We start from the raw sequence: 17364 nt of genomic DNA, 5'->3' as shown, positions 1-17364 counted from the left end.
CCCACCCCCAGAGCATGGCAACTCACCAGCAGCGCCAGCGCGATGGTCATGAGCACTGCACAGCCTGCCATGCCGGCCAGGCCTATGAGGTGCAGGGTCCGCCGGCCGGCTCGTTCCACCACAAATAGCTGTGGGCAGAGAGTGTGTCAGTGCCTGATACCCCTCTGAACACACCTCTTCCTCCAGGCGGGTCCCCCCAAGTGCTGGGAAAGCCACGGGACACTGCAGAGATGGAGTGGCAGATGGATCACCTCTTCCCTGGGGCAGGGTTTGGGGACTACATAGGATCCCAAGGGGTGAGAGCTGCCTGCGAGAGCCAGATAGCTGAGCATTCTGGCTGTGGCCTTGGGCCAGCCGTTGCACTTCTCTGAACATCAGTGTCAACTGTTTGATCCCAGTAATGAACTTGACAAGTTGTTGAAGATGAAATGAGAGAGCACTTAGGGAGCACGTGATGCCTCCCTGGCTCGCAGTAAAGACTGCTGTTCAGTCACAAGGCCCCGAGGCCCTGAGACCGACCACAAGCTGGACCCCAGCTGCTGGCTGGCTATAGGCAACAACGTGGAAGACTCACCGACACGACAGTGAAGGCTGTGTTGACGATGCCAGAGCCGATGGTGGCATACACGGGCTGCTGCACCCCTGCCTTCTCGAAGATGCTTGTGGAGTAATAGAAAACCTATGGGACACAGAGGTAGTCGGGGCTCAGCTGGGTGCCATGGCTCTTCCCCAGCCTCTGTCCCAGTGGGTGCAGAACACACGGTCAGTAAAGCATGAAGAGGACACTGCCCCAGGGCCCTTCTGAGTTTGCGTTCTAAAGGAGAGCTGCTCCTCTGGCAGGGGTCCGTCTGCTGTTTCAGGTGTGGGATCTGTCCACAGCACGCCTTGGGCCCCAGGGATTGGCGAGGGGGGCACAGGAGACGGTGGGTATGGGGCACTCACAGCGTTGATGCCGGACAGCTGCTGGGACAGCTGCAGCACCACGGCAATGAGGATGGGCTGACGGTAGGCGGCTGAGCGGAACAGCTCCAGGATGGTGACCTTCTTCTCCCGCATCATCTGCCGGCTCTCCTCCTTCATCTCCTGCAGGTCGCGGGTCACGTCCGCGGTCCCACGCAGCTTCTTCAGCACTGAGGGGGCCGGAGGGAAAGCAGGGATGGCTCAGCGCGGGGAGGAGGCGGGGGCCGGGGGCGGGGAGGGGCAGGGCCCGCCGTACCGCTCTTGGCCCGGTTCTCCTCGTTGCGGTTAATGAGCAGGAAGCGGGGGCTCTCGGGGCAGAAGGGCAGCAGGATGCACTGCAACAGGGCTGGGATGAAGATGACGCTCAGCAGCAGGGGCCACAGTTCCTGGTTGCCCATGATGGAGTCCAGGCCGAACACCTGGGGGAGGCAGGGGTGGAGCAGCGGCTGTGAGCCATTGGCTCAGGGCTTGCTCCTGCCCCGCTCCGCCCACGGGCCTTTCCCTGCTTTAGAAAGAGGGCTCTAGTTCTGAGTCTAGTTGTGCCACTAATGTGAGGCTTAATTTCTCTGAGGGGCTTCCCTCATAGCTCAGTTGGTAAAGAATCCGCCTGCAATGCAGAAGACCCCGGTTCGATTCCTGAGTTGAGAAGATCCGCTGGAGAAGGGATAGGCTACCCACTCTAGTATTCTTGGGTTTCCCCTGTGGCTCAGCTGGTAAAGAATCCACCCGCAATGCGGGAGACCTGGGTTCGATCCCTGGGTTGGGAAGATCCCCAGGAGAAGGGAAAGGCTACCCACTCCAGTATTCTGGCCTGGAGAATTCCATGGACTGCATAGTCAGTCCATGGGGTCGCAAAGAGTCGGACCCAACTGAGCAACTTTCACTTAACATCTCTAAACCTTGGTTTCCTCATCTGTGACAAGGAAGAAGCAGGACCTGCTTAACAGCATTGGTTGGGGGTGGGGGTGCCTGGTGGGATAAGATAGCAGGATGGCAAATGTGTCTGGCAGGGGGCAGGGGGACTGCTACTCTGCCACAAGATGATTTGGGGATGGAGAAGGGAGAGCCCTGAGAGAGGGGAGTGTGTACGTATATACAGGTATTAGGGCTCGGAGGTGTGAGAGAGACGGCATGTTGAGAAACCAGTAGGCTGCCCTGTGCTTGGGTCCCCAGGGTGAGAAGAAAGGATGCAAGGCTGACTGGGCAGGGATGAGAAGGGCCAAGGCAACTGGACTTGCTCTCCCACCAGGAACGGGGAAGCGGGGAGGGTGATGAACGTGGTGTGTTCTTGGGACCTGTACCCCGGATGTGTCCACGAGGCTGTGCTCTGCAGGGCTGGAAGGCTGGGCGAGGAGTCGAATCTGGACACACACCCGGGGGACGGAGCCATGGGTGGGTGCTTACCTGGGCGATGAGGATGCCGACGACGATGCCTAGCTGGTGCAGGGTGCCCAGGGCCCCTCGAAGCTCCGTGGGGGATACCTCCCCCACGTACATGGGCACAAAGCCAGTGGTCAGGCCGCAGTACACACCGATGATGAAGCGACCCAGGATCAGCATCTCAAAGGACTTGCCCAGTTTTGAGAAGCCCATGAGCACAGCGGACACGAAGGCCAGCAGGTTCATCATCAGCATTGAATTCCGCCTGGGGGGTGCAGGTGAGGAGTGGAGGAGGTCACAGGTCAGGCAAGTCCCTGGAGACCCCTGGAAACCCCAGGGGCTGGGTCACAGATAATTCCCTAGGACAGGCAGGGAGGGCCCCCTCACCCCCTGACTCCAAGCTGGGACTCCCTGGGCAGGGCCAGAACCCCTTCTGCTCACCGGCCGAAACGGTTAACAAAAAGGCCCACGGAGAAGGAACCAATCATGCCTCCCACCGAGAAGATGGCCACGGACAGGGACCAGAGCGTGGTCAGCGTGGCGGGCGGGATGGGCTCCCCATAGCGCTGGACCCACGTCTGGTTGTAGAACTCTTCAATCACCTGCAGGAGAAGCAGCAGCCTGGTGGGCGAGGCCAGGACCCAGTCGTCCTCTTCTCTCACACTCCTCCTCAAAGAGGACCACTTTACCCCAGGATGCTGGAGGGGCCCCAGCCCCTGGTCCCTCCCCTTCTGTGGGCTTCAGTCCCCCCACCCCCACCTCCTCATGAGAAACAAGGGGCTGGACTCTGTCTGCGAGGGAGAGTGGTGCCAGCTCTCACACCTCCCCCAGGTGCAGGTTCCAGGGCCCTGTGGTTTCTGGTGCTCAACAGGACTTTCTGGGGATGATGGAAGTGACCAGCACTGGGAGTTCAGGCAGTGCAGAGGGGCTCAGAGACAGTGCTTCCGCCTGCATGCCCCCTTTTCCTTCAAGGCGCCTAAGGCCACTGGCCACTCTGGCTCTCTCCCCAACCCCTCTTGCTGGGGAGGAAATACAGCTGAACAGAGGCCCTGGGAGGAAGGGAAGAGCAGGCTCACTTTGCACTCAGGGCCTGGTGTGAGCAACTTGCACCCAAATGCTCGTGACACCAAGCTGCTGCTTTCTATCCACCAAGCCCAGCCCGCCCCCCGCCCCGGCTGGCCTAGGAGATCCCCCTTGAAGGACCCACGGCCTCGTCCTCCCTCCCAGCTGGGAGGTTAGGGGAAAACCTACAGACAAGGAAGCAGTTCCAGGAACTGGAGGCACCTGTCCTAGAGCAGGCCTGCCTGCTAGCCCTGCCCCCACCAAGGGGAGGGCCTGGCCGCCCAGGCCCAGGACTGTGGCAGGCGGGCAGCGCCGGTTCTGCCTGCGCACACTCAGTCTACTCTCAGGTGGCGCAGATATGTGCCCAGGGCCTCAGGACCGGCCAGACCCACCCAGCCACGTATGGAGCTGGGCACAGGGCCAGTGTACGCAGAAACAACTTCCTGTGTACCCATGCCATCACACACTCACACACACTCGTGCTCACATAATCTGAGTATCTCCGGCTTCAGCAAGTCACAAACCTGCACGCCCCTGCGGCCCTCACCACCTGCAGCTCAAACTCAACTCCACACCAGCCCATCCCAGGCGCACCCCTCGCCACCTCAAGTTTGGGTACACTGGGCAGTATGCAGTCTCTCACACAGTACGATTCCTGTCGACACTGCTCTTTGACTGTCCCTAACCTTCCCAAGCCCCACGGTCCCAGGAATGCCCACTCAGTGATCTATTCGTCTGCCTAGGGAAGCTGGACTCAACCAAGTTCAGACTCAGCTCTACCCCTCATCTCCAGGGCAAGTATCTGTATCTCGAATGCCGACATTAGCAATACCCACTTCATAGCGCTGTGGGGAACTAACGAAACGCACTTGCAGTGCTCACACGGTGCTTGGGACCACCGCTGAGCTGAAGAGCCCGCCACGTTTCGGTTCCGACTCAAGGGTAGCGCAGGCCACCAACAGGCTGGTGGAGCCTGCCCATGGGTCAAAATCACGGCTCCTGGTGGTATGTCTGCCTTTGGCCTCTGCGCCATTTTCCCACCTTCCGCGGTTACTCCCCCTGAGGGCCCGCCCTGCCTTACCACGCCGAAACCTTTTGAAATCCAGCTCAGAGGGTTCCAGGAGTCTGTCCTCCCTGAGGGCAGGGACCCCAGCGGATTCTCCCCAGGGCCTGTCCCAGGGCTCACGCAGGATGAAGGAAGCCATGAAAGGGCTTAGGCTCTCCTCCTAGCAGCCCTTACTTCTACCAGGGGCACAGAAAGCAGATTTCAACCAAACAAACACAAAGTGCTTGTGTTCTTCAAGGGACAAACCCAACCCCAGAGGAGGACTGCTTGGGCACAGCAGTGCTCCATTTATCAGGCTCTGCAGAGAGCAAGCTGTCCTGGATAAGGGAACTGCCCAGATAAGTGACCCTCACCCCTCGGGGGCCCATTGTCTGGGTGTAAATCTCTCTCCCTTCTGTCCCTTACCCTCTGCTGCCCTGAGCAACTGGACATACAAGCAGGGCTCGAGGGCACTCCTGACCTTGCGGCTCTGCAGGGCCAAGGTGAGATGTTTGCAGGTGGCGTTTAATTTTTGCATTCTGTAGTTTACCCCCACCCTCTGTGGTTCAGATGCTTGTCTCACAGAGCTCTCCACACATCCGTTTTAAAATCTGCCAAGCCAGTTAATGAAGCTCGTTGGAATTGTGTGTAAAGAGTCAATATGTATAGTATTTAAGTACTGAGTGCTTACTGTCTAAATGGGTTTAAGGGCATGAGGCTGAGGTCTTTAACCTTCTCCTTGGGGTTTGGCTGGAGATGTTGAGGACCCATATGTAAGTGAGGTGTCGCCAGAGCCTCCCCAGTTACATCTCCTGAATGTGGTGACAAGTCAGAGGGACCAAACCCTGTCCTGGGCTCGCTCTTTCTTGGCTCTTGAGCCCCTTGCTGCTTTGACCACTGTATGGGGTTGAGGGAGGCTGAGCAGCCAGCCCCCTCCACCCTGGCCCCAGGTTCATCCTCTTCACCCCCAGCAGTACCTCCTGGCCGAGTGGAGGCTGCCTAGCAGGTTCTTGCCTCTGGAACTGGTGCTTGAGATTTGTAGGAAGAAGCCAAGTGAGGTTTTCCTTTCCTGCGTGTGGTGTATAGGCTCTCTGTCCTCCCCTGCTGGGGGTCCATGCCCTATGTGGGGGTGAAGCTGACCCTTGGCTCAGGAAAGGCAGAGGATCCCTCAAGAACAGAAGAACCCTACACAGGGAGAAGTTCTAGGGTCACCTCTCCCACCCAGCCACTGCCCTCAGCATCATCCAGCAATGGCTGGGTGGCCCTCAGGGAAGAAGAGCCTCCTTAGTGTTAATCGCTCAGTTCTATCTGACTCTGTGCAACCCCATGGACTGTAGCCTACCAGGCTCCTCTGTCCATGGAATTCTCCAGGCAAGAATACTGGAGAGGGTTGCCATTTCCTTCTCCAGGGGATCTTTCCCAACCCAGGGATTGAACCTGGGTCTCCTGCATTGCAGGCAGATTCCTTCCTGTCTGAACACCTCCTTACTGCTTTCTTTAACTGGGTCCCACAGACCCAGTCTCCACATTGAGGCTCCTGGCAGCCTCCTCAGCCCTGGCTCACATGTACATCTTCTGAATGCTCCAGCCTGGTTATGAGTGGTTATGAGTCAGGGAGATACCCTTGGTCCTGCCACTGCCCTGCCTCCCACTCAGCAGGTCCCATCCCTCAAATTCACCTCCTAACCTGTCCTCCTCTCTACCCACGCAGCACCTGTCCTAGGTCTCACCTGGATTCCGCTCCTGACTCCTCCCACCCACTGAAGCCAGATTCCGATCCCCACCATTACTCCCAGACTTGGCAGTCAAGCCCTGGATGTCAAGTGGACCAGGCTCAGCCCTCCTTGTCTCTGCTCCCCGTCCCAGCTTGTTCCCAGTCCTTTCCCGCTGTGTGCTGAGAAGAAAGGGCGGGTCCTGGTCGGCCCTGGTGCCAGACTCTCTGTCCAGGCATCCCCTTATTGGAGCCAGAGGGCAGGGCTCACTCGGCGATACTGTTGGGGCCAGCTTGGAGAAGCAGGATGCCCTGGGCAACTGCTATCCCTTTCCAGTAACAAGCTTTTCCTCATTCCAGCCCTTCTCCTAGGAGTTAGGGTGGGAAGAGGTCTGTATCACGTCTGACACCCCCGTCCCTTCCATGCCTGAGTAACAGTGAGTGAAGGACCACACATCTGCCCGTCTAGAGCGGAAGTTCTGACTTCCTCTGTGTCAGGGCAGTGTCTGTAGTGAGGCTCTGGGCGTGAGGCAGAACCCACTGTCTGGCACTTGCAGTAAGCTGTTTCATGCGTCACTGTTGTCTCAAGGAGAGAAGCCACCTCCTTGAGAGGAGCATTAGGGACAGAATTTTCCATTTTTAAATTGCTGAAAAACAAAGCATTATCCTAAGGAACGTATAGTACGAGAAAGAACTAGGCACTTGCCTTGGGGAGTAAAGCTCTATCTTCAGACCTTGCTGTCAGCCCCAGGCCGAGGGACCCAGCAGGTCTGCAGAGCCCCAGGGCACAGACTTCATCTGGGGGTGGGCTGGGCGGGTGGTGAGGAGAGCTTTCAGATAAGATTACTCATGTTTACAGGTAGTGAGTCCCCTGTCAGCAGGGAGCATACAAGTCAAAATTTGGATCAGGGATTGGCATAAACAACTCATATAAAAGGCTAGATAGAAAATATTAGGGTCTGCTGACCACATATGGCCTCTCCTCTGTTGCTTATTTTTCTTCCCTTTCTCTTCAAACTTCTAAACATGGGAAAAATCATTCTTAGCTCACAGGCCCTACAAAAACAGGGTGCTGGCTGGATTTGGTCCCCCTGCCAACCTGTGTTCTAGAATTCCAGACTACTGCCAAGAGAAGGGGTGTATGTTTTGGAACTTCTGGCTGGTCTCAACTTCTTCCCTGGAGAGGCCTGGTCTTCTAGATTATCTGGAGAGGGAAATCAATGCTCTCTCAACCCTTTCTTCTCTCTTTTAGACGTACTGTCAGGATGAGGGGGGTTAAATAGCCACTCAGTCTTTGAGCTCCAGTTAGAAGGAAGAAAGGACCGGCTTGTCCAGTTCAGTCCCTATTTCCTATTCCTTCCCCACCTCTCCCCTACATCTGGGGCTGCCCCCACCCCTCAGCCCAGAGGGAATGTCTCCACAGCCAGCTCAGCCATGCTCCAGGGTCAGCTGGGAGTTCAGAGACAGATGCTCCAGATGGGGCTGGACAGATAGCTTCTGGGTCCCCCAGGGCCTCTCCCTGGGGCCTGGGGAAGAGGCCCAGGCAGCCAGATGGAGCTAGAAGCTGGGCTCCACCCCCAGAGCAGATGACTGGACCACCCAGGTTGCTTTTCTGGAAGAGTCCTGACCTGGCTTCTCTCCAAGTCTTCGCTCTGACCTCCTCACGGGTCCATGGCCTCTAGGGTCTCCCCTGCAAACACATCTTCATCTCCCCTGCTCACAGCTCACACCCTCAGGATGAAGTGTCTCTTCCCACCCCATGTGGCCACACCCCCACGTGGCAGTGCCATCTGAGCACCCCACACCTCTGCACCTTCACCTCGCCTCTCTTTTGCCTTCTGCCTGGTAAAGTGTTGGGCACTTTCCCTCCTCTGGAGAGCCTTCACAATCACCTCCTCATTACTGCAGTGGTTCCCAAACAGGGGCAACTTGGTCCCCCTCCGCCCTGGGAGGGGGTGATGTTTGGAGGCATTTTGGGTTGTTACCCTGGTGGGGACAGAGGCCAGGGATGCTGCTAACCATCCTACGATGCATGGCACAGCCCCTGTAATGCCAAAGAACGATCTGGCCCCAAATGTCTACGGTATTGAGAAAAATCCTGGTCCAAGGGCTGGTACCCTCTCCCTCCCCCTTGTCTGCTTCAACCGTCTGTCTGCATTTCCATTGCTGCCCTGGACAGCTAACTAGGACAGGTAACGGTGAGGCCCTGTGTGCTCGCTCTACACTAAATTTCAACATGGGCGCGGCCTGACTCATCTGGGTCCCAGCGCAGGGCTAGAGGTTGAAAGCACCGTCACTAATTGAAAAATAAGCCATGAATCTGAGGGACTTGAGAGATGACGGAGCTGTGACAGGCTGTCATGGTGTAAGAGGCTGTGCAGCTGTGTGTGGGAAACGGAGACGTCTGTGCGTGACTAAGCTTGACTCGGCCTGAAGTCGGAGCAGGGAGGAGCAGCTGGGTAGCAGTTGTTGGCATGTAAGAGTGTTTAGGCGTCTGTAAGTGCAACTGCCTTTTCTTCTACGGGTGGTCAAGAACACAGGCTGGAGCCAGGCTTCCTGGATTTAAATCCCAGCTTTATCGCCAGCTGTGTGTCCTTGGTTTAATTGCTTAACATCTCTGTTCCTCCGTTTCTTATAAAACAGGGATTACTGTGTCTACCTAATGGAGTTAATGTAAGTAACAATTAAATCACTATTTCTAATGCATTTGGAACAACAGCTGGCGCATGGTAAGTGAGCTGTAAGCTGTGAGAGTCTGTGTAAGTGGAGACGAGCGGAGGGGAGAGGGGCCCAGAGCTCTTTGGATCCAGGAGGAGATGCTGCCTGGGGCCTGGGCTGGGAAGCCCGTCTTGCCTCCAAGTACTTTCACTCACCAAGCTGGGCTGTCCTGGGCAGACCTCGCCTGCTCTCTAGACCAAGTTCCTCCTTTGGCAAACAAGGAACGTTGAGCCAACGGCCCGTCAGGCCCCTTCCAGCCCAAACGGTCTGGTTTCTGAGGGTGCCTCAGACTGCCTGACACTGTCCCCTGGCCAGGAACTCAAGGTTCCTCAATGGCCTTTAGTCATCCCTGTTGGCAGCTCGGCCATGTGGGGAAGCGAGGCGGTCCTCTCCACCCAGTGCGGTGGTCAGGATGCCCTTGCTCGTTTGTTTGCTCTCTGTGTGGCTGCGCTCCCCTCCACCCCAGGAGAGACAGGAGGCCTGGAGTCCATCTGTAGCTCAGCCTCTCACTCCCTGGGTGCCTTCAACTTAGCCTCCAGGCCTCCTTTACGAGCAGGAAGATAACCTTGGCCCTACGCACCGTGTGGGTCTTCTGTGGGGGAGATAATTTATGAGAAGGTGCTTTGTAAACATTTAAGATAATGTTATGATTAATTAACCACTTCCAGGAGGAAGCCCTCTGGGGCCTCTTTTATGGGGGAGACCGAGCTCCTGGTAATTAACAGCAGCACTGGCATTCTCGGCTCTGGTGGGGCAAGGTCTCCTCTGCTGAGCAGGCCACCCCAGCCAGCGCAGCAGTTTCCCAAGAGAAGCGCTTCTACGAGTGGCCGGCCTTGTGGCATGGGCTGTCAGCGGGACACCACGCCACCGCATCTCTGCACAGGCCTGCGATTCCGCCCATCTGTCCCCTGGGGCTGGTTTGCCCTCCAAGGTCTAGCACAGCTGCCAACTCCTTCGCTAAGCCCTTCTTGTCTCTCCCGTCGGCCCTACCCCCAGCATTAGTCATTCCTTTCTCTCTGTTCCCATAGCACCGAGGAGCCCTCCACTATTAATACTCTCGCTGTTCCCAAGGAGTCTCCCCTCCCCACCCTACCCCCGCCCTCTGGATGGTTCTGGAGGGCAGGACAGGGCTCAGCTCTGACTGTGTGTCAGGCAGCTTCCTGAGGGCTGGGAGGTCTCTGCTGTGTTCACAGCTCATCCTGCCTCAAGTCTAGAACGCTGCTGGTTCGTCCCTGTGGAATGAAGGTGTTGGCAGAAGCACTGTGCCATCCTAGAATGATGGCTTTGGCGCCTCCCGAGGCAGGACCGTTGCCTCTGAGCCCCGCTGTCATCTCTCACTCTGGTGTCATCCTCTCCCCCCTCTTCACTTGTTAAGTTTATCACATTTGCTCCTGGTTGAGAAAATCTATGGCCAGGCTTATGAGAAGTTGTTTGTAAGGCGCATGAGTAAACAGGCAGAATGCCCAAGAGCACGCCCCCTGGAAACACCACGCAGGTCTCTCGCCTGGGTCCCCAGAGGTTGGCTGCCCAAGTAACCTTTGGACAGGTGCCCGCAAATGCTCCCGTGAACATTTACAACTGGACCTCTGTGCTTCCCATTAGGCTTCCAGATTCCCCGCCCACCTGCCACTGAAATTCTCACCTTTCACCGGTAGCTGATTAGATGGGAGGCTCCGAGAACTGGAGGATGTCACTCTGGGTTTGTCCACACCTGTGCCCTTGGAAGTGTCTTAGTCCCTTCAGGCCAAGTGCAACCCCCACAGCCTCTGCTCCACCACTGCCTGCCTCCTTAAGGACCCCCTACCCCCCGCCCCAGCTTCACCCTCTCCTCTGCCGGTTCCTGACAACCCCTTTAAAAATGAAGTTTTTGTATTAAAAAAGAAAAAAATCCTAGCCCCACAACCCCTCTGGCGACCACTCCTTTCCTCCTCCTCCACCAGTCCCTGGGAAGGGCTGTCTCTGCTCTTCCCACCTCCCTTCTCCCTCTTCAGCCCACCGCAGGGGGCTTCTACCCATGGGACTCCGCTCCATCAGCCTTGGCAATGCAAGGTCACCATCGGGTCTTCTACATTCAGCCACACTGGGCTGCTGTGCCTGGGTCAGCCTCTGGAGCTCGACAGCATTCCCTCAGTTGTCCACATCCGAGCGCCTGTTCTTACCGACGGGTACTGCTCTAGGGACTGTGGACCCTCGTCCTCAGGCGCTTCCATTCTTTCTCTGGCTCAGGAGGATCTTGTCTCCCAGCTTAGAGGGGCCTGCTCTCTTCCTCCTCCTTCCCAGGACCTTCTAGCAGTGGGGGTGTGATCCAGGGCTTGACCTTCACTTCTCTTTTTCACTCACAGTCTTTCCAGGAGATCCTTCTCTACCACTAGTTGGATACCAGTGACCCAGCTGTTGGCTTTCTCCCCCTGGCTACCCTCCGAAGAAACAGACCCCTGTGTCCAAGTGTTTGTATGCTGTGTCACCAAACCTCAGTTCCTGCGTGTCCCACAGCCCTACCTTCTCTTTCTCCAGCCCCAATGTCAGTCAAAACTAGAAGCCAGTTTTAAACCCCACTCTCTCATCCTCAGGCTGAACCGATGACCAGCTCCTACTCAGTGTTTGTTTTTCTAACCCTCTTACAACAGCTGCCTTCTCACTGTTGCCTCGTCTCCAGTCTCATATTCTCAGACCCAGCCCACTGCACCAGACGCCTGAATCATTTCCCTAAAATGCAAATCTGACCCCCTCTGTCCTCTTCAATGGGACCCTATTGTTCCCACCCTGAAGGCCTTCCTCCCCAGCTCGGCCTCCGCGCTGGTGCCCGCGTGCCCATTCTCACTGTGCCCTGCCCTGCCGGGGGCTGGAGACTCTGCATATGAAACTGCCGACCACAAGGGCCCTCTGTGGTCTGCTTCTGGCTCACCTCGTCAGCCTCCCATCCTTCTGCCTCCTCCCATTCTACCCTAGTGACACACAGACTTTCTCTCCTCTGGGCACTTTCTTCCCACCTTTGTGGGCCCCTGCTTACTACAACCCTGTTCCGTTTCTGGAAAACTCCTCTATCCCGCTGCCAGAGTCCTAGTTCTGTCACTCCGTGTAACTCCCTGTGTGATCACAGTCAAGTGATCACTCCTGACATAGTGTCATCACTTAACCCAGTACTGCTCATCTCTGACTGTACACGAGAACCAGCTGGGGAGCTTTAAAACTTTGATGCCCAGACAGCATCCCAGACCAGTGAGATCAGACGGTTAGTGTCAGGGGACTCCGGTGTGCAGTCAAGTGGAGAACTCAACCTCCCTCTTAAGACAGTACACACTTTGTATCTGAAAGGATTCCCAAAGGGAGCTGACTCTGGGGCACACACCTCAGCATTCTGCTCAGAGCACTTAGCAAAAGCAGGCTTGGGACTGTTCCAAGCATGGGCCCGAGGTTGCCCATGGAAAAGCCCCATCACTTCCACTGCAGCTGAGCATGACTCAGCAGGCCCAGACTTCCTGGTGACCTGCTCCCCAGCTTTGGGCGTGGCTCCCACTGCCACCCTCCGCCTCTTTGGAGGAGGCCCCACTCTGACTCCTGATTGCCACCCCACTCCCCCAAACAGGCCCGGATCCTCGGAAGCCAGCCACACTCACTTTCTGGCCTCACCCGTCTGGACGTGAACGTGTTCATAGGACTTGTCCACTCTCACTTTGTCCTGCCCAGGGAAGGTGTGGACTTTTAAACTGACAAGGTGGTTGGTCAGGAAGATGGCCAGAGATTGTGTAAACAAGAAAGTTTGGCTTCTGACTCCACATCCCCTAGCTATGTGACCTTGAGCCCGCTGGTCATTTCGTCTCCCCTGAGCCGTGATTTTCAGGTCTATAAAGTGGAAATCACAGCCCGATGTTATGAATGTACACAGCAGGCCTGGTATAGAGGAGGGCCTTGTCACAGTCTCCTCTCCTGCCCCCTTCCTCTCCCCTCCTTCCTAAAGCAGTGGGCTGGCTAGGCTGGAGGTGCTCACTGGGGTCCCTCCCTGTCCGGACACTCAGGTGAACAACTGAGAACAGATCTGGGTGTGTTGTGGGGAGAAGGGAGTAAATAGATATGTACCCCACCCTGGTTTCTAGGACAAGAAGCCATTTTTGCTTTGCCTGGCCCTGGGGCCTGCAAAGAGACAGGCGGTTTCAGCCTAGAGTGGGCTCCCTTACAAGGGAGCGTGCCACGTGTGGATGAGTGAGGGCACGGGTTCAGGGACCACCTGGCGAGGAGGTCACCGAGGCAGACTGATGTTGCTTCCTGGCTCCATCTCTTACTAGCTGGTGATGCCGGGCAGGCTCTGGCCATTCCCCACACCTGCAGGGTAGGAGTGGGAGTGACTACCTGCCTGCCTGCCTTACAGTGGGGTGTGAGCACCAGGTGAGAGAATCACCAAGGCAGCCTCTGTAACCCAAGGGCCACGTGAATGCAGCACTACACGGAGCATGGCTGTGTTAGGTGGGAGGTTGGTCGAGATGATCTATAAAGATCCCGCAACTCTGTGGGCCTTAAGATTCCAAGGCCAAAGCTACGAGTGTAACCCGTTCAGGGTTAGAATACTCGCTGGTGATGTCTCCAACATCCAAGAGGCAGGGTGAGCGTGCATGTGGGTGGGGTGTGGCGAGGGTGCACAGCAGAGCCTGCTGGTGCTGAGAAGCTAAGGGCGGGACAGCACTCACCTTCTGGGGGGCGTTGATGACTCCAGTGTTGTAGCCAAACTGCAGGGAGCCGAGCACTGCCCCTCCCACGGCCAGCATGAGGCGGCCTGTCAGCTTCTACAGAGGAAAAAAAAAACCCACACTGTTACAGGCATGTTGGGGCCCAGGTTACTAGAGGGCAGGGCTTGGCTGGCAGGTTCCCATTCAGATATCTTGCCTGATTCCTGGCACCACACCAGCCCTTCTCCCAAGAAACTTGGCCACTTCCTGACCTCAGGTGCCCAAACCAGCCCTGCCAACTTCTAGACACGGGGCTGGCCAGACTCATTCCTGGGGAGAGGGGAATTAGGGTCTTCTCTCTCTCTGTAGTCAGGGCCTGGCATTCACCTCATTGCCCTGGTGAATCCTGGGGTTGAGGTGGCCCCAGATTCTGATTAAGAGGTCCAGGAACCACTGCAAGGGGGTGCCGAATGATGTGGGAAGAGCAGCATAGATGGGTGGGGGAAGTACCCTGGATTTGGGGATGAGGATGCAGGTTTCCAATTCCAGCCCACTGACTTCCTTGCGCTGTGAATTCCACCAGGTAGATCCCTGTCCCTACTCCTCCAGGGCCCTTTTTGCTGCAAACCCTTGCCTCTAGTCACAGGGCAGATACCAAGGTGGAGACCAGTTCCAACTCACTCAGCGGGTTGCAGAGAACCAGGCTGAAGCTCAGGACAACCATCCCGAGACCACGAGCTTCCCGGGTTGTTTGGACACAGATGACATACCAGCCAGGAATGTGTTGCTAAAGTAACACAAGGTGAGTAAGAGTGCTGGGTCAAGGTGTTTCCAATGGGCAAAGGGCTGGGGCAGAAAAAGGGTGGGGGTTTGTGTCTCGCGGAAGTCAAGGGCAGGAAGGCAGCAGGCAGGGAGGAGGCCAGCCGGCAGGAGGGCCTGGGTGAGTGAGGTGCCTTGCTAGAGAAAGGGAGAGAACTTTTTTTTACCCCTTGTAAAATGAAGAAGCCAGGTAAGGCAGGCTCTTAACTAACCGAAAGAACGGAGCCTGGGGGTGGGACGCCAAAGAAACAACGGGTATTCACCAGGTGCATCACACACCAAACTTTGGCACTGGAGGGGAGGGGTGGAGGCACAGGTCTGGAGCCACACCTACCTGTGGAGGGGAGAGCCTCAGCTCGGCCACGGCCTTGCTATGGGCCTCGGCCTCCCCCGCCAGAACACAGAAGCAGCCCTGACTTCAAGATCCTCACAGATATTGCTGGGTTTAGGTGTTAATTAGACAAGTTCCTAGTATGGTCTTTTCATTCTCTAGAAACCGTCAGACCAACGACTGCAAAAGCCAAGGTTCTCACGTCAGAGGCTGAAAAAGAGGAAGGAGGTTTCGGCCAGCCGGAGTTCAGAGCCCATTTCTTGTTGAGGCGGCAGGGGAGAAGCTGGGTCCTTCCTTCCCACGGCCCCTTTCTGGGGCCCATCCTAGACGGTGGGGCTTTCCTCCTGGCAGGCTGCACTCCTTTTCAATCCGGCCCCTCACAGCCCACCGTAGCACTCCCAGAGCCTCCTCGCAACTGCCTAGGGAGTCTTCAGACCCTGGACTGTCGGTTCCAAGTGGGTGGTGAACACCAGACAGACCTCCTCTGGGAAGGGGCCCGGCTGAGCCCAACTCCCAGAGTGACCAATGGGACTAAGTAAGAGGAAGATATCCCAAGGACAGGAGGGCTTGACAGTGGCTATTGAACCCCATACATGGGAGCTTTCTGCCTGTGAGTCACAGGCGTCAGCTTGGGGCTGGCCTTGGGGTTGGCTATCATCTGATACTAATGGTATTCAAGATATGTATTTTCCTGGTACACACAAAAATAAACAGGAACTAGCAATGCAAACCTATGATTTGAAGAAATGTGGCATGGCTATTAAATAGGGTACCTAAAAAAGAAAGCTCTTTAGGTAGAGATTTGGGATATTCCTCTTGTTATAATTAAGTAAGAAGCAAGGCTTCAGAACGGTGTGTTGTATGGTATGCTACCTTTTGTGTGGAGGAAAAAAAGGCCGGGGTTGGGGAGAATATACATACCTCTTTACTTAAAAGTGTGTACAAGAAAGGTAGCAGTGTACCTTGGGGATCTGGGTGGCAGAGGCACGGTAGAAGGAACATTTTCATTTTCCATCCTTTTGTATATTTTGTCATTTTGTAGCACATGAATGTATCACCTATTCAAAAATATTTTTTACAAGTCTTGTGGTTTCATATTATTTAGAACACAGCAATTGAAACAAACCTAAGTGAAAAATGATACAGATGATATGCAGATCTGGTAAAAATCGAGCCCTTGCCTGAATGACACCCCAGGAGGGGCTCTGTGGGGGATCAGTACTATTACTACAGGCCCTGTCTCAGTCTGGTTCTGATGTGCCAGGGGTCTCTGGGCCTCTGAAGTCAGTCTTGGGGGCCCCACTGAGCAGATGTGGCTCTGGGAGTGGGGGCTGCCACCTGTCAAGGTCAAACTCTGCTTTAGAAAACCTGCCCACCCAACAACGGGGTTATATGCACTCTACCCAGGCAGGATGTTGCATCAGGACCTACTAAAAGGCTCAGTGATTCGTGCTCCCAGCCCTTCCCTGACATCAAGGAAAAGCATTAGGTCCATTGGGAAGGGGGAAACTGGTATGATCTGAGCTTCATCCAGGGCACTACGGGAGCCCTGCAGGGACAAACTTCTAGTTTCACCTGGGATGATCAATCAAAGGTGGGTTCCTGCGAGGTGACACTGGAGTTGGGCCGTGAAGGACATGCAGGGAGTCTGCCAAGGGGAGAAGCGGTGGCAAGACTGCATTCCAGGTAGACAGGACAGTATGTGCAGGGGGAAGTGGGGGGGCCCGGCACAGTTGGATTCATGCTCAGTGTGGCTGGATGCTTGATGCAGGGGAGGAGCATGGCCCTGCTCCCGGGTAGGCACACAGTGCCCATCTCTGCCCCTGCTGCTCCCACCATGCCCAGCATGATCACTACTGGACTAGGAACCAGGAGACCCAGGCTGAAAGGCAGAGTGCTGTTTCCCTTCACCTTGACATTGATCTTTGTGGTAGCTTTGACTCTGGGTCTCAGTTTCCTCACATGGGAAATGGGGTAAGAGTGCCTTCCCTAAAGGCTTGCTGTTGAGTTCTGGGTCAATGCCCATCATGGAGCCGGCAGAGTTCACTTGACAGGTGTCTGCTGAATCAGGGAGGGATGGGAAGCCATCTGCCTCCACCAGCCCTGTGGCTGGAACAGAAAGGCAGAGATGCAGTCCATTCATTCAGCGTGTATTTATTTAGGTGCCAAGCTGATGGACTAGTTGATGAGAAGGGTTCCAAGTTCCACAGCTCATGGCTTTCTCATGGAAGCCTTTTATAGAGGTGGAGGAGCAACGCAGAGCCCAGAATCTGAGAGCCCTGGCCACCTATGACCACCTCTGGGGATGGGGCTACCTTCTAGAACACCCCTTGCCATTCCAGACCTTTGCCCTTGCTGTGTCCTCTATAGTCTCCAGCTTCTGCTCCAAGCAGTTGGGGAATACCCAACTGCTGTTCCCCCACGACACTGGGAACTGAATGGGACCTAGAGTGCCCAGAGTAGGATGCAGAGCTGAATGTTTGTACAAAGGTAACCGGTCACTTTTGAAATGTTTTGGGCAAAACTGGCTCTGTGAGTATTTATTCCCCCCCAGCACAGCATTCATCCTAACAGATTCCAACTTGATCATGTAGCAAACCCCTGATGAGGACTGGAACATCAGCTCTGAGGGGTGGAAAAAGCCTAATAGTAGCTCTCCAGCCTCCACCCCACCCCC

At 55.9% G+C, this 17364-nt stretch overlaps 1 protein-coding gene across 2 annotated transcripts in view; it reads right to left on the bottom strand.

Moving 5' to 3' along the window:
• Nucleotides 1-17364, bottom strand: part of SLC2A1 (solute carrier family 2 (facilitated glucose transporter), member 1) — a 28412-nt gene that overhangs the window by 2900 nt on the left and 8148 nt on the right. Inside the window, exons 2-8 of one of the 2 annotated variants that reach the window (XM_010862638.1) lie at nt 13559-13654; nt 2782-2942; nt 2365-2605; nt 1217-1379; nt 943-1130; nt 575-679; nt 27-128 (exon numbers count right to left, since the gene is read on the bottom strand). In XM_010862638.1, the coding sequence (XP_010860940.1) occupies nt 27-128; nt 575-679; nt 943-1130; nt 1217-1379; nt 2365-2605; nt 2782-2942; nt 13559-13654 (1056 nt within the window). Of the gene's footprint in view, nt 1-26; nt 129-574; nt 680-942; nt 1131-1216; nt 1380-2364; nt 2606-2781; nt 2943-12493; nt 13655-17364 lie in introns of those variants that run through there. The other variant, XM_010862639.1, reaches the window with a different exon arrangement.

This window comes from Bison bison, unplaced genomic scaffold, assembly GCF_000754665.1.
Source record: "Bison bison bison isolate TAMUID 2011002044 unplaced genomic scaffold, Bison_UMD1.0 scf7180017864484, whole genome shotgun sequence".
Taxonomy (NCBI): domain Eukaryota; kingdom Metazoa; phylum Chordata; class Mammalia; order Artiodactyla; family Bovidae; genus Bison; species Bison bison.
Note: the sequence above shows the minus strand (reverse complement) of the source record. Positions and strands in the feature narration are given on the sequence as shown.